General features: G+C 32.8%; 1 protein-coding gene across 3 annotated transcripts in view; it reads right to left on the bottom strand.

Moving 5' to 3' along the window:
- The window catches only part of LOC106460984 (nephrin-like), a 197,398-nt gene that overhangs the window by 9,843 nt on the left and 172,406 nt on the right, over positions 1 to 15,149 (bottom strand). For all 3 annotated transcript variants that reach the window (XM_022387777.1, XM_022387776.1, XM_022387775.1), the window contains 6 exons: positions 10,942 to 11,078; positions 9,893 to 10,046; positions 8,069 to 8,127; positions 6,161 to 6,404; positions 3,493 to 3,801; positions 2,574 to 2,852 (listed from right to left, as the gene is read on the bottom strand). In XM_022387777.1, coding sequence (XP_022243485.1) covers positions 2,574 to 2,852; positions 3,493 to 3,801; positions 6,161 to 6,404; positions 8,069 to 8,127; positions 9,893 to 10,046; positions 10,942 to 11,078 — 1,182 coding nt within the window. The remainder of the gene's footprint in view (positions 1 to 2,573; positions 2,853 to 3,492; positions 3,802 to 6,160; positions 6,405 to 8,068; positions 8,128 to 9,892; positions 10,047 to 10,941; positions 11,079 to 15,149) is intronic.

The following is a 15,149-nucleotide window of genomic DNA, read 5'->3' as shown; positions in this document are numbered from 1 at the left end:
GTTTACTTTTTATAATTTATCATTTATTTTGGAACTGATTCTTTAACTCAAAAAATAATGATTTCAAATGGGATTGTTTAAAGCAATAAAGTGCCAAAAGGTTGAGAGAGTTTACTTTTTATAATTTATCATTTATTTTGGAACTGATTCTTTAACTCAAAAAATAATGATTTCAAATGGGATTGTTTAAAGCAATAAAGTGCCAAAAGGTTGAGAGAGTTTACTTTTTATAATTTATCATTTATTTTGGAACTGATTCTTTAACTAAAAAATAATGATTTCAAATGGGATTGTTTAAAGCAATAAAGTGCCAAAAGGTTGAGAGAGTTTACTTTTTATAATTTATCATTTATTTTGGAACTGATTCTTTAACTCAAAAAATAATGATTTCAAATGGGATTGTTTAAAGCAATAAAGTGCCAAAAGGTTGAGAGAGTTTTCTTTTTATAATTTATCATTTATTTTGTGGGTTACCTCTGCAAGTACAGGATTTATCATTGAATTACCTGCTTTTACAAACCTTCGAGCTGAAAGCAATGCTTTATACTTAAACATAAGATGGATTTTAAAATGATTCCAACAATTGATTTCCAATTAACAGAAAGTAACGTTGAAACGAATCAGTAAAATGTGTGCGACAACGTATTTCTTTACTAGAAACTAATACACTTGTTACAAACGTGCTACAAATAAATCACGTGTAGCAGACATCAACAAAAAGTTCTGTCGTCTGCTGCATTCACTCAATTCTTTATTTATCGTCCAAGCCATCCTCCGGTACGTTTACGGACTTACAACACTGAGATCGACAGAGGGCGCATAGTCCACTGTGTAGCTTTTTGCTGTGAAAACAACAACCTTTTTCCAAGCCGATTAGTTTAGCAAAAACAAAACGAAATACAAAAATAAATACGAGTGTTCGTAACAGCAGTTTATCACTAGTGAGTTGTGTTGATGAGATAATGTATAGTGTAGTTTCAATCACGGCTGTTTGACATTTTAACGCAAAGCTACACAATAGGCTATCTGCGTTCTGTCCACCGCGGAGAATCGAACCCCGTATTGTAGCGTTATAAGCTAATAAACTTCCCGCTGACTCACCTAGGAACTTTAAGCAAGGGTTTTCATCCATTTTTAGTTACTCGTGGTGTAGCTGATAAGTAGTAATAAAGGTTTGTAATCAAGCACAAAGCTACACAATGGGCTCTGCCCACCACGGGTATCGAAACCCGGATTCTTGCATTATAAGTCCACAGACATACCGCTGTGCGACTGGTGGGCAGTAATAAAGATACTGTAACAACAACAACAAAAACAACGTATTTTACAATTCAATTTTCGTAACTTTACGACTAAACAGAATATGATTGACTTAAGAACTACTGACTGTTCCGCTTATTATACCTAAGTATGAAAAGAATGGAAAATTACTGTTGCGACAAGCGCGAACATTTCGCGATACAGTTAAAGATTTTACACATTATATAAGTAGCTTTTAACTGTAATATTACTACACCGTTTGTTCAAGATAACGATATGTAACGATATTCTTTAGTGTGTCATAATTAAAATGAATTCCCTTTTAAAACAAATAAATAAAACAAAGAGAAAATTTATTATTCAAGATTATTTTGAATAAACGTTTACTCAAGTTTCATGGATTTCGCTTTGCCACTTTGATTAGATTATCCTATTATAATAGTGTTTTATTCTGTCAACGCCACCTGGTGATCGATATGTAAGTCAACTGTACCAGTCAGTAAGTGAATTTCCCAATATTCTCTTGTATAGATTTTTTATAATTCAGTGTCGCGGGTTCGAATCCCCGTCACACCAAAAATGCTCGCTCTTTCAGCCGTGGGGCGTTATAATATGATGGTCAATCCCACTATTCGTTGGTAAAAGAGAAGCCCAAGAGTTGGCAGTGAGTGGTGATGACTAGCTGCCTTCCCTCTAGTCTTTCACTGCTAATTTAGGGACGGCTAGCGCAGATAGCCCTCGTGTAGCATTGCGCGAAATTCAAAACAAACAAGCAAACTGTAATGATGGATTTGATATTATTATTTACCTAAAACAAATACATTTTATGTTATTTCAAACATTTACACTTTATTCCCTCGAAAGTCATCAGTTTGTCTATTTGATTTAGCGCAAAGCTAATCAATGGATCTTTGCTCTGTCTAACACGGAGAATCGAACCTTGGATGTTATTGTTATAAGTCCTTAAGCTTACCGCTGACGTAGTTTCAAAGCATGAAATTATCAAGACTGTGGATATTCCGGAAGTATCCTAAGATCAAGACTGTGGATATTCCGGAAGTATCCTAAGATCAAGACTGTGGATATTCCGGAAGTATCCTAAGATCAATTATTCTTTTGTTTTTTATGATTATTTAATTCCAGCCTTTCAAACTGTTCTAATAATTAACACATTTACGTAAATAGAAATATATTTTACAGAATAATTAGATTCTAGATCGGTTGAAATCTTGATTATTGAATCTAATCATAAATAATTAGGATTAACTGAAATAATTCTTAAAAATTACGAATTTATCCGACATGGTACTCACACATCACTACAACTTCGACATCCATAACATCTTTATCACCCACACCATTGAAAGCATTGCACTCATATTTTCCCGCCGAATCTCTCGTCACGTTAACCAGTTCAAGAAAAGATCGACCCAGGTAAAAAGACCTCGTACGAAGTTCAATCGTTGTACCATGTTTTTTCCACACTATCGTATCGTAGTTTATGGGATTAGCTTCTACCCAGCATTCCAAGGTAACATTGTCTCCTTCAACAGCCCTCTGGTTTTCGGTTAAGTTGAGAATTACAGCAGGATCTGAAAATACAATACTCATATCTTTTCATTGGCAAAATTTGTAGATACAAAAAACAGTAAGCTTAGAACTGAACGATGTGCAAGATAGACAAACAAATGCTCGATAAATTAAGTAATAAACATTCATTCTTGACTTGAAAGAAAACTTCAAAACTATCTTAAAAATTAAATGCATCTTTTCTATTCATCAAAGAACTTTACAAACATTAAAAAAGTTGTAAGTTTACTCATGGATTTTAATTCTAGTTAATGAATTCAAATTCGATGACGAGGAACCCACTTTGAGACTGATAATGATAGGAGACGGCTTGAATGGGTAATGAAGAAAAACTTTAATATAAGTTTAACATAACAGCAAATGTACAACGTTTCGACAAGGTTTTGTCATCATCAGGTACCAAAACCTTGTCGAAACGTTATACATTTGCTGTTAAGTTAAAGTTTTTCTTCATTACCCATTCAAGCCGTCTCCAAGCATTACTAGTTAATAAAAGATTAACTGAGAAAGACAAAATTATTGAATAAATATATAGTTTTTGAGACGAATGTATATACATTGTTTACTTTTGTTATCATTCAAGCTTAGACTAATGAAGTATAAAGGTTCGTAACAGAAGAGTGAATTATATTCAACTCCTACACAAAACATTGAACTCTACTGTTGCATTCGATGTTCCTTCAGTGTTCTGCGCGACACAGTAATAGTTTCCCGAATCTTTGCGACTTGGATCTCTTAAGTGAAGCACAGGCCCTTCCGTTCTCATCCGTGGAGTCACAATGTGACCATTTTTTGTGGTTATCATCTTATCCTGAGTAGGAAGTCGAAGCCCGCCGTGAGTCCAGAAATACCTGATTACATTCGGATTACCCACAGCTGACATATTTACGACTATTGAACTGCCTTCTATGATGTCGACGTGTTTCAGTGTCTCTAAGAATTCCGGTTTATCTGACAGGATAAATTAAAATACAGACTGTTACGAACTGCATTTCGTTTATTCATACACTAATTTCATTGATAAAAAGAAACGTAACAACTTCGTGTATGTCTACTTTAAAACTAATATAAATATAAATTATTTTTACATTTAACATTTATCGAGTTCAACATTGTTCCTACTAAAAGTATATTTCTAACAGTTAAAGGAAAAATAAAAATCAGTACTAATTTAATGTAACAAAATCCTCCTCCTCCGGTGGCTCAGCGGGTAAACGTGAGGAGTTTTAAGGCTAAAATTAGGGATGCATTACCTGCGATGTAAACGGCATAGAATGCCCATAGTGTAACTTTGTGATTAACAACACATAAAAGTGCAATGTTATTTTATATCCAAAAAATATATTTTAACCAGAAATCTAATAAAAATATCTTCCGTCCGTAGCAGTTAAAGTAAAGGAACAGATAGTTCACTGGCTTTGCTGTCAGTGTTAAAGAAATTTACTGTTCAGTCACCTTGTCCTTTCTAAGAACAAATAATTTCAGGTAGAGTGAATTCAGATTTACTAGTCAAAGTATGAGACTGTAAAGAAAATTAAATATTGTAGTACCTTTGTTTGAGTTATTAGTTGGTTTTAATTAAATCTAATACGTCCAAAATACTCTAACCTAACATCCATTAATTATATGCAATCTTTGTAACTTTTTAAAGGGACATCAACTCTTTTGTATATGTTATCTGTATTTTTTTGTGTATGTGATATACGTGTGGAATATCATGTGTTTTTTTAATCTTTTTATAATATCATATTACTTATTATAAATTTAGTATTTGTTCTGTCTATGTTCAGGTTTCACATAACACATAATTCAGAAAGCCGTTAAGTTGTTTTTGTTCCAGCCCTTTTTTAAATTTGTCATTTTCTATATATATAACGCCTGCTCTGTCCGTGGGTGGGAGATTGCTCAGTACTATAGTTTTACAAAGATGTCAACAGCAGTCATCGTCTTTCAGTGGTAGTTCGTGTAACAACTAGGAGTTACGCCGTACCTATTTTGTAATGAGAATGACCATTCATGTGGTTAGCGCTAGTCGCTCTGGGTAAATGCGAGGTTTGTTGCAAACTAAGACACGTATTCTAAATCAGCTATACACCCTGTATTTAGTGTTTAGTAAAGATTGTGCATTTTTGTATTTTACTTTGTGTCCAGTCTCATTATTCCACTTTACTTCGACACAGCTGCTAAGATGTTTAATACTGCTTCCTAATCGATTTCTTGATCTCCTGTTATAAAACGGATCTATCCGATGTAGCACTAAAGTTAATTCAGTTTCACCTACGTGTATATGTAGCACGTATTCTTCGTAACTTTCTTTCTTATAAACTCTAGCCAAAAGTTAACCTTAAACTTTAAGTCCTGCAAAGAAGACTCAAAGGAAGCTACTAACACACCGTAGGTTTACTTGACGTCTCATATTGATTTTACTACAATTTGCATATTCTAAAGCATATTCATGATGTGGGTGATTATTGTTTGTTTAATGATGAGTTTGTAATGCACGTAAAATGAAACCAATTATAAAGCAGGTCTCAATAATAGGAGAATAATTATAGAACATCACCGCTTACGTATTCCAACTAATTATAATAAATCCTCAGATATTTTTTTCTTAGATTAAAATTGAAAAAGAAAAAGAAACAATATTCCAAATAAAGTTAAGATCTAATTGATCTAAAGATCAAATCATAGACTAAGTATTATTAATATAACACATACAAACCATTTGAAAAAGTATATAATTCAATTGTATTAATTCTTATACTTTTATAATAATAACATAGGATGGATGGGAAGATTTGGTTAGTACTTGGTAACTCATATAATATAAAAACAATGTTATTAAAGTTACGTTTAACCTTCCTATCAATTTAGTCGTCATATAATACATCTGTTTGTAACTCTCCAATCGTATTCTTATAATCTACTGGTTTATCTATTTAATCTTATCTGTTTAAGTGTCGATAGATCTATTTTATCATATTTTCTTCCATATGTTTGGTTATCTATCGTTTTGTCTTGCCACCAGTAACATCATTTATATAGCTGTTCGCCAACCAACATGTCTACTTACTTATATATATAACCATCTATTTTATCATATTTTCTTCCATATGTTTGGTTATCTATCGTTTTGTCTTGCCACCAGTAACATCATTTATATAGCTGTTCGTCAACCAACATGTCTACTTACTTATATATATATAACCATCTATTTATTGGTCTATTAATCTTTCCATCCAACTCGTTACATAAGTATATATTTAGTTATTATACACTATAACAGTCTACAAATATTAAACATACTAACATAGAACTGAAATAGTAATGTCATCTCGAGCAGTACTGTCAGTGACGCCGTTAGATGCTAAACAAGTGAAGACGGCTCCATCATCATCTGATGTTACCTTCCACTTGAGTAAGCTGGTGGTAACATACCCTCCATTCTCAGCTCTTACTACTTGCACGTGATCACTTTGAACCTCATGGCCAGACTTTCTCAACGTTATGCGAGATTCAGGGTTACTTCTATCACTCGAACACTGCACCAACATCTAATATACAAAAATATACATCGCTGCTCTCAGTTTATTAGTTTTCGAACAATGTGCAATAGTATTTCCAGAATATTTGTTTTGGCAGAATACGCGCACTACTCCTAGGTTATCAGTTTGCAACAATATGCAGTACTACTTTCAGTTTCTCGACAATATGCAATATTTCTTTTAATTGATTAGTTTTAAAATAATGTACTATATTAATATAATTTTATTAGTTTTACAACAACGTGCAGTAAATAATGTCATTTTTACGTGAAATCAAGAATCTCTGACTAGTGAAACGTCAATGAAAGCAAAGTCATTTAGTTTTTCATAACCTGTTCACGATATGTCATCAGTAGCTTACATGGCTATGCCATTTCTAGCAATTAATTTTTAAAATGGATTATTCAAATTATAATATTTATATTTTACTGTGGTGCTTATTATGTTTTCTGTTTACATGAACATCAAAGTTTACAGAGCGTATAGTTACAATTTATAAAATTTTAAATAACTTGCTTTCCATTTCAACGTTTTAATAGCTATAAATCTGCTAAAACATTGATGATTTTAACTATTTAAAAACGAGAAATTAATCCGCTAGAAATTTGAAATACAAAACAATGTTATGTTATGCAAGTGATATGCTACTATACATTGAGATATATCACCAAGCATATAATTCAAACAATTGCCAGTTTTCTGAAATATGTTAAATTTTTAAATCGAGTAACGAATCTAAAAATCTAAATTTACATCTTTCAAATGAGTATAATTATTTAAAAAAATTGATAAGTTCGTAAAAAAATAATTAATCCGGGGGAAGTTGTGTAAGAATTCAATTTGAATTGACTCAATTCAAGGGCATATTAGGTGTATATAACTAACTATATAGCGGAGAAAATGATAGTGTGTGTGTGTGAGAATTTTAAATACAGGTTAATTAAAACTCTTATCTAGATGAAATGTTTCCTTTCCTCATATCATTAGATTTTTCCTTATTGTTGACTTTATGTCATTAAGTTGCTTTAGTATCAGATAAACGACTGCATGAAATCAAAAATACCAATTAAATTATATACTATATTTATTACAACCTGCAATTTGTGTCCGGTGGATCAGCGAGAAGCGCCATATGACACTAAAATTCGGATTTCATTCCTTGAGATGGGTTTGTTTGTTTGTTTTTTGAAGTTAAGCACAAAGCTACACAATGGGCTATCTGTGCTCTGCCCATCACGGGTATCGAAACCCGATTTCTAGCGTTGTAAGTCCGCAGACATACCGCTGTGCCACTGGGGGGCGCCTGAGATGGGAACAGCGCAGATAGTCTGTTATGTAGCTTTGTGCTTAAAATAAAAACAACAAATAAATAAAGCTGGCAAGTTACTAAAACATTTACAACCAGTGGCTGGTTGTAAATGGCCACTAACATTTACAACAAAGAAGTGTATAATCCTCGATACTTAACCAGAAACTGAATTAAGACACAAATTGACATTTTAAAAATACAAACGTGCTGAAGATCTTTCAGTTCTGTGTACCGGAATGTTCGAAAAAATCGTTAGTTTAACATCAATAAGGCAAATACATAATTTCTGATTTAATGACGAAAGTTATAGAAAGTGTTTTTGAATATATCACATACTATAAAATTCCTTAATCTATGACATTACCTCATCGCCTGCTCGAGGCTGTGCCGGTTGGATAATGATAGACGCATTTCCTGGAGGAACTAACAAGAAAAAAACTTCTGATTGTGGAATACTTCATTTTCAAGCTCTTGATAAGTAGAATACCCATATAATTTATACTACAAGTTAAGTTTTCTTTTTCACAATTTCATATACATATCTAATGCATGAGGCATTTAGTTGAATTCTGCATAAGTTATGCTGCTGCTTATAAGCAGCAGCATAGCGAAAAATAAGCGAATAAATCATGCAGTTTTTGTATTATTATTTTAATCAACATACTTTTGGAAAGGAAAACAAAATAGTATGTTACTTACAAAAGCTGGAGAGATAACTTTGTAAAGTTATTTCGTTGGTGAATTATAAGCAGAAAAAAAATCCATAGATGCATTAAAAAATTGTCATGTTTACAAAATGCTACTTAGTGCATAGTGGATCATTTAAAAAATATTTGATACTTACTGAAAAGTATAAACACATCTTATATAATTATTTTAGATGTACAGTCCTTTGACACTAGGGAAATAATATTTAACCCTAGAATACCCTGTTGACATTTTAAGTACATTATTTAAACCACGGATTTGATGGTTACAGGGTCTGTAATTTTAAACTTAATTATATTATTTACAGATTTTTTGAGCACATTTTAACTCACCTTATAGTAATCTGTTTTTTTTTTTGGTTTTTGAAGTTAAGCACAAAGCTACACAATGGCCTATCTGTGCTCTGCCCACCACGGGTATCGAAACCCGGATTCTACCGTTGTAAGTCCGCAGACATACCGCTGTGCTACTGGTGGGCTTATAGTAACCTAAGTTAGGGGCGTGAATACTATGATAGCATCCTAATTTATTGTTTGATATTATACGGAGGACCAGTTTAATGATTACAGTACAGATTTATTTTTTTTATTTTATTGATAGTAGAACCTGTGACGTAGAGTAATAATACATTCTGTGATTCGCTGCGACCTCTGCTGTGGAATGCATTTTCGCCTATTTGGCAAATCAAATATTACATTAAGTCTCTACGTCACAAATTCTATCTTCAATTTTATCGTTAGTGAAAAGAAAACAAATCTGTAACAAAATCCTGTTATTGTTATCCATTACGTATTTGACATAGAACATTTGTTGGTAAACCTTTAACACTGAGTGTTGGAAATTGTGAAAACAAAGATTGACCTCTACCGGTAGTGAACGGTATAGAATCAAGTTGGTAGGCTAAGAATTAATATGCGCCACAATATTTACTAGAATAACAGTTGATATTCTTCTAAAATGGCTTAAATTATATTAAGTAGATCGCATTTTTTCTTTGGACATATACTTCAGAGATGTCATATTAACAATGGCTAAATGTAGCCACAAATGATAATGGTATACATATCTTAGTTTAATGAGAATCCACTCTCATATTTTGGTTAAGGGGCTCGACCCGAAATCTGAGGGTTGCCGATTCGAATCCACATCATCGAACGTATTCACTCTTTCAACCATGGGGGCGTTATAATGTGGCGGTCAATCCCACTATTCGTTGGTAAAATATTAGCCCAAAAGTTGGCGGTGGGTGGTGTTGACTAGTTGCCTTCCCTATAGTCTATCACTGCTAAATCACGGACGGCTAGCACAAATAGCCCTCGTGTAGCTTTGTGCGAAATTCAAAAACAAACCAAAACAAATTTATTCTTACATTTTGGATAAAAATAATGATAGTGGACAATTCATTAGATAAGTCATAAGGTAACTTATTCAGTGGACATCTAGTCAGATAAATCAAAAGAAAATTTATCTTTGTTCTTACATTTTACAGAAATCTTCATCAATACTACCAGAGGTTGAGGAGTTGCGAGATTAGTAGCTTCACATCGATAGGTGGCGCCGTTATCTTCCCGTCGTGCCTTAATCACCAGTTCGTTTGAGACACCACTCCCTGTCACGCGGGATACCGTACTAATCTAGAAATATTACAACCACACACAATATCTTCACAATCAAAATCACGTGTTAACAAAAGAATTGAATTCAAGACATGTTACTATAAAGTGTCGTGAATGAGGAGAAAGTATCATTTTTTTTCAGAAAATCCACGTCGTACAATTTATAGGACTTTTTCCTGTCACCCTCTTCCTACGTCGCTCAGCTGTAAAGTTCAGGGTTCTAAACCTGAAGTGGCACAGCCCAGATAACCAACCGTGCAGCTTTGCACATACACAAAGCAAACAAAAAGGAATTTTTGTGTTTGATGTACTCGTATTACGCCATCAATGATACTTAGTTTGTCAGTGATTACAGCAGCAACTGTGCATATATTTCAGTTATCGGTGGAAGGTTATAAAAAAGTTGATCTTTTGCACAATCAGGGTTTTTCGATGTGTAGTTTGTCCACTAGGGGGTGCTATTCGCGTTCATTGTAGTGTAGCGGTCAATACATACATTATATATCCAAAGCACGTTTGGGTCAACGTAATTTGCTTTTCATACATTTTAGTTTATAATCAGCAACCACAGCCCTTAAACTTATTAATCTCGAAGCTGGTATTTTAACATAGTCCAACCAAGTTTTTCTAATGAAGAATTCTTGAGTAGCATGAGTTTTATTTGGACTTAAAGAAGCTGAGCTCGAAGTATGTTATCAAATTACATATCACTAACATCTCCCATGAAAAGGAAAATAATTTATTGGTTACTTTTGTGAGGACGACGTATATTTAAAACAACTGAAGCATCAAGTGTTATTTCATTAGGTACGTAACTAGACGAATGTATATATTGTTATTAGTCTGATTAGGGTAATGAGTCAACAGTTTATTTTACAGTTACCTAGGTGAATAACATGCAAGATTTACCAACCTGTTTATTTCCTCGATACCACTGGAGGGAAGCAGGAGGATTGCCGCCAAGGGAAACACAGGTAAAGCTCTGAATAGCTCCTGCTTGCATTGTTACATCTTCATTATTACCAAGTATTGTAGGTTGGCCTGGTGGGTCTATAACAACCGGTATTTTAACTAATTAATTCACATCTACAAAGATAAAGTGAAAGATAACATAAGACTAGGGTAAAATAAATTAAGCGACAAGGTCCTACCTATAGTTGAGTCTTTCTTAGACGAGAGCAATAACACAGCACGCAATTAAATAAATTTTAAGAAAACCAATCTTGAGGACATATTGTTAGTTAGTTAGTAGTTAGGGGTCTAGTCTGATTGGTAAATCATTTCCTGAGTAAGGAGTTTCTCTGCTTCTGAGAAGAAGAAGAAGAAGGTTATGAAGGATTCTGTGTCATTTCATAGTCAAGTACTGTTGCTGCTAGTTACCAAATATTGTGTTCACGACTATCCTACTATTAAAATAAGTTGCCACTGGTCTGATACTCTATTCTCCTCAGCTAGCATGAAATAAAACTGTCTACAACTATACGAAAACAGTAACAAAAACTAAACCAATCATTCAGATATAAAATGATGGAATATGAAGACAAAATGAGGAACTTTCATTCGAGGGTAGTTAGCACGTGTAAACTTCAGTGAAACAGTTATACTTTCCCATAACATAACACGTGAAATATGAAAGGGAGCTTTCCAATCTACTTAAATACCTAAATCAACGTTAGTAAACAAGCAACACGTAGATCAGGATCCGGATCCCAAAATTTTGTTTATTCCTATGGTCAGGACTTTTGAATTACAATCGTTGGTAGACCTACATTACAGTCTGGATGACAACGGTTCTGTCATATTAAAACTAAGTTATTTCCGTATTATTATGGCCAAGTCTCTAAAATTCTCATTACTCTGTCAGTCCTTTACTATAGAAAATATTATGTTTTTTATGACTATTATCATTAGAACTATAAAACTCTCATTATCAATATAATCAGATCTCGATCAAGAGTCCTAGATATCATTGCTGTCAAGCCTATAGAATAGCCATTATTAATATGATGTTTTTATTACAGGCAAGATTTAAACCCTTCTTATTAGTATGGAATAAATCAAACATTTGCTATTATTATTATTATTGTTAAGACTCCAGAACTTTAATTATTATCAAGAACCAGACCGAATATATACGCGTTTCGGTAGAATGTCCGGTGATAGCCTAATAATTAGCTGCAAGTCCAAACGTTCAACATTCGAATCCGCATTCTGTGCAGAACTCAATCAGCTGTGGAGGTTAACCTGAACCTCCGATCAGAGCAAGTTAGAGAAACTAAAAATCAACCTGTAATCAGTAGAAGTAATTAATTATAAATATTATAAAGCATTATTTCATCAGTGGGGTACCCTAGCGGTAATCCAATAATATCTCATGAGGTTAGACCAACTTAGGAAATTAATCTAAGAATGCAAAAAAATCTTTATAATAAAAATGTGCTCAAAAATAAAAATAATGACATTCGATATACTAAATAGTATGCTAATAAAGGTAGCAATGTATATAACATGCCTTAATTAGAGAACACAGAAAACTCATTAAGCCACTCCTACCGTGTAATGTTAGAAAAGAGTTAGATCTGTGACAATTTATGAGAAACATGTTAATGTTTAAACTATGTCGTGGTTAATAGCAGTAATTTTCAAAAAGTACAACCCAAACTAAGGTTTTCAAAATAAAAATAGGAAAATAATATAATACCGGAACTTTCCACAAAAAGTTTTAAAGTAATACAAAGAAACTCAAATGCTAAAAATAATGTGTTCTGTCTCAGTAACAAACGTATAGAGATAGCAACAGGAGGTAACAGAAACATTAAATCTTCTGTAACAGCCGAAAAGGAAACATGATAAGCCTGTAAGAAGTAGAAAGTAATAATAATAATATTTAGAAGGGAAACTGGCCAATAATATGGAATAGAGAGTAATAACCAAAACGTAACGTAACTAAACTAATGACGTAATGTATGACGTAAAGTATGACGTAATGTCATACTTTATACGGAACTGTTATTAGCTAATATTAACTATAGTTAAACTAACGGGAAGTAAAACAACTGGTGGTTAACACATAAAGTTGTCCACTGTTACCATAATTAATATAAAAAGGAATTATAAGTGCAGACATGAAAGTTTCTAAAACTATAAAACTTGTAAACCAACACGTGGCCACAAAATTGTTAAAATTTCCACAGAATGTTGTGTTTAACATACGGTAGCCACAAAATTGTTAAAATTTCCACAGAATGTTGTGTTTAACATACGGTAGCCACAAAATTGTTAAAATTTCCACAGAATGTTGTGTTTAAAATACGGTACATACAAATTTGTTAAAATTTCCACAGAACGTTGTGTTTAACATACGGTAGCCACAAATTTGTTAAAATTTCCACAGAATGTTGTGTTTAACATACGGTAGCCACAAATTTGTTAAAATTTCCACAGAATGTTGTGTTTAAAATACGGTAGCCACAAATTTGTTAAAATTTCCACAGAATGTTGTGTTTAACATACGACGCGTGTGTGAGCAACCTGGATTATGAATATAAAAGGGAATTTACAAACTCTATCTACAAAATTTGTAATGACGAACAAGTTATATTGTATAATAATTCATTTAGAATCGTTATATTTGGAAATTAAATTCTATAACTTCGGAGTTGAAAGTGTCCGTTTTATTCTAAAACTTTAAACTTGGCTGTTAGGTTAAAGACACTGGTATCTAAATCCGGATATTATGCTTTGTTTTTAGTTATAGAGCGTTTCGCTAGAGAGAGCTTCGGTTGATAAAATTGTCCGATTGTGTTTAGAAAACCTGTTCGTTATAAGAATATCATTTATATATATCTGATGTGCAAAACCTTAATATAGTCTATGTAAGGTTTGTATGAAAATTCTAATCTGACTAAATACCCATGATATTCAATACGGTAAAAGTAACAGACAGATTCTGCTAACTGATTGTTTTCCTTTTGGTCAGCAGTTCTAATTATACCTGCATTTTGGAGTCTCTGATCTAGGTGCTTATCACACAAAACACGGTTCTCGTTGGAAATACTAAATACGTTTAAGTTTGTTTGTAGTTAAGCACAAAGTTATACGAAGGTCTATCTGTGCTCTGCCAACCACGGGTATCGAAACCCGGTTTCTAGCGTTGTTAGTCCGCAGACATACCGCTGTGCTATTGGGGAGGAGGGCAATTACGTTTCAGATCTATTTGCGTCGATATCGTGCTTATATCTCGAAACAATAAAAAAATAATTATGAAAATGCTTTAATTCATAACCTATCGAGTGTAATGGCGAAAAAAAATCTTAGAATTTCAAGACTAAAGATATTATTTTATATAAAAATGCAAGGTTTTTATATAGTTTTACAGAGTCCAGGGAAATGTTACACTAAATCCCGGGAAATATTACAATAAATCCAGGAAAATGTTATAAAGCCCAGAGAAATTTTACGCCTATTACAGGGAAATGTTACAGTTGATCCAGATTGCATAGTTTCTTACCGAAAATTACAGTAAATTCAAGGAAATGTTACAGTGAATCCAGATTGCATAACTTCGCGCTAAAAATTATAATAAATTCACGGAAATGTTATAATAAATTCAAATTGCATAATTTCTTACCAAAAATTACAGTAAATTCAAGAAAATGTTACAGTGAATCCAGATTGCATAATTTCTTACCGAAAATTACAGTAAATTCAAAGAAATGTTACAGTGAATCCAGATTGCATAATTTCATGCTAAAAATTACAATAAAGTCATGAAAATGTCATAATAAATTCAAATTGCATAGTTTTATCGAAAATTACAGTAGATCCAGGGAAATGTTACAGTAGATTGCATAGTTTCTCACCGAAAATATTTATGAATACCAAATTACACTTAAACACGTAATTTGTGTCATATCTGTATTAGGTAATTCGATGATACATGAAAAATATGCTCAGTAACCTGTATATGTTTCAACTATGAGTAAAACAGTTTAGTTTTGACAACTTCACTCAACATTTTATTGTATTCAGAAAAGAAAAAAAACTGTTTAATTCAGCAACATTACTCTAAAATTAAATAGCATTTCATGACAATCGTTGACAGTTTTCGTTAAACGAGAT

Source organism: Limulus polyphemus, unplaced genomic scaffold (genome assembly GCF_000517525.1).
Source record: "Limulus polyphemus unplaced genomic scaffold, Limulus_polyphemus-2.1.2 Scaffold874, whole genome shotgun sequence".
In the NCBI taxonomy this organism is placed as follows: Eukaryota; Metazoa; Arthropoda; class Merostomata; order Xiphosura; family Limulidae; genus Limulus; species Limulus polyphemus.
The sequence above is the reverse complement of the archived record's forward strand: the minus strand, read 5'-3'. Positions and strand labels throughout refer to the sequence as shown.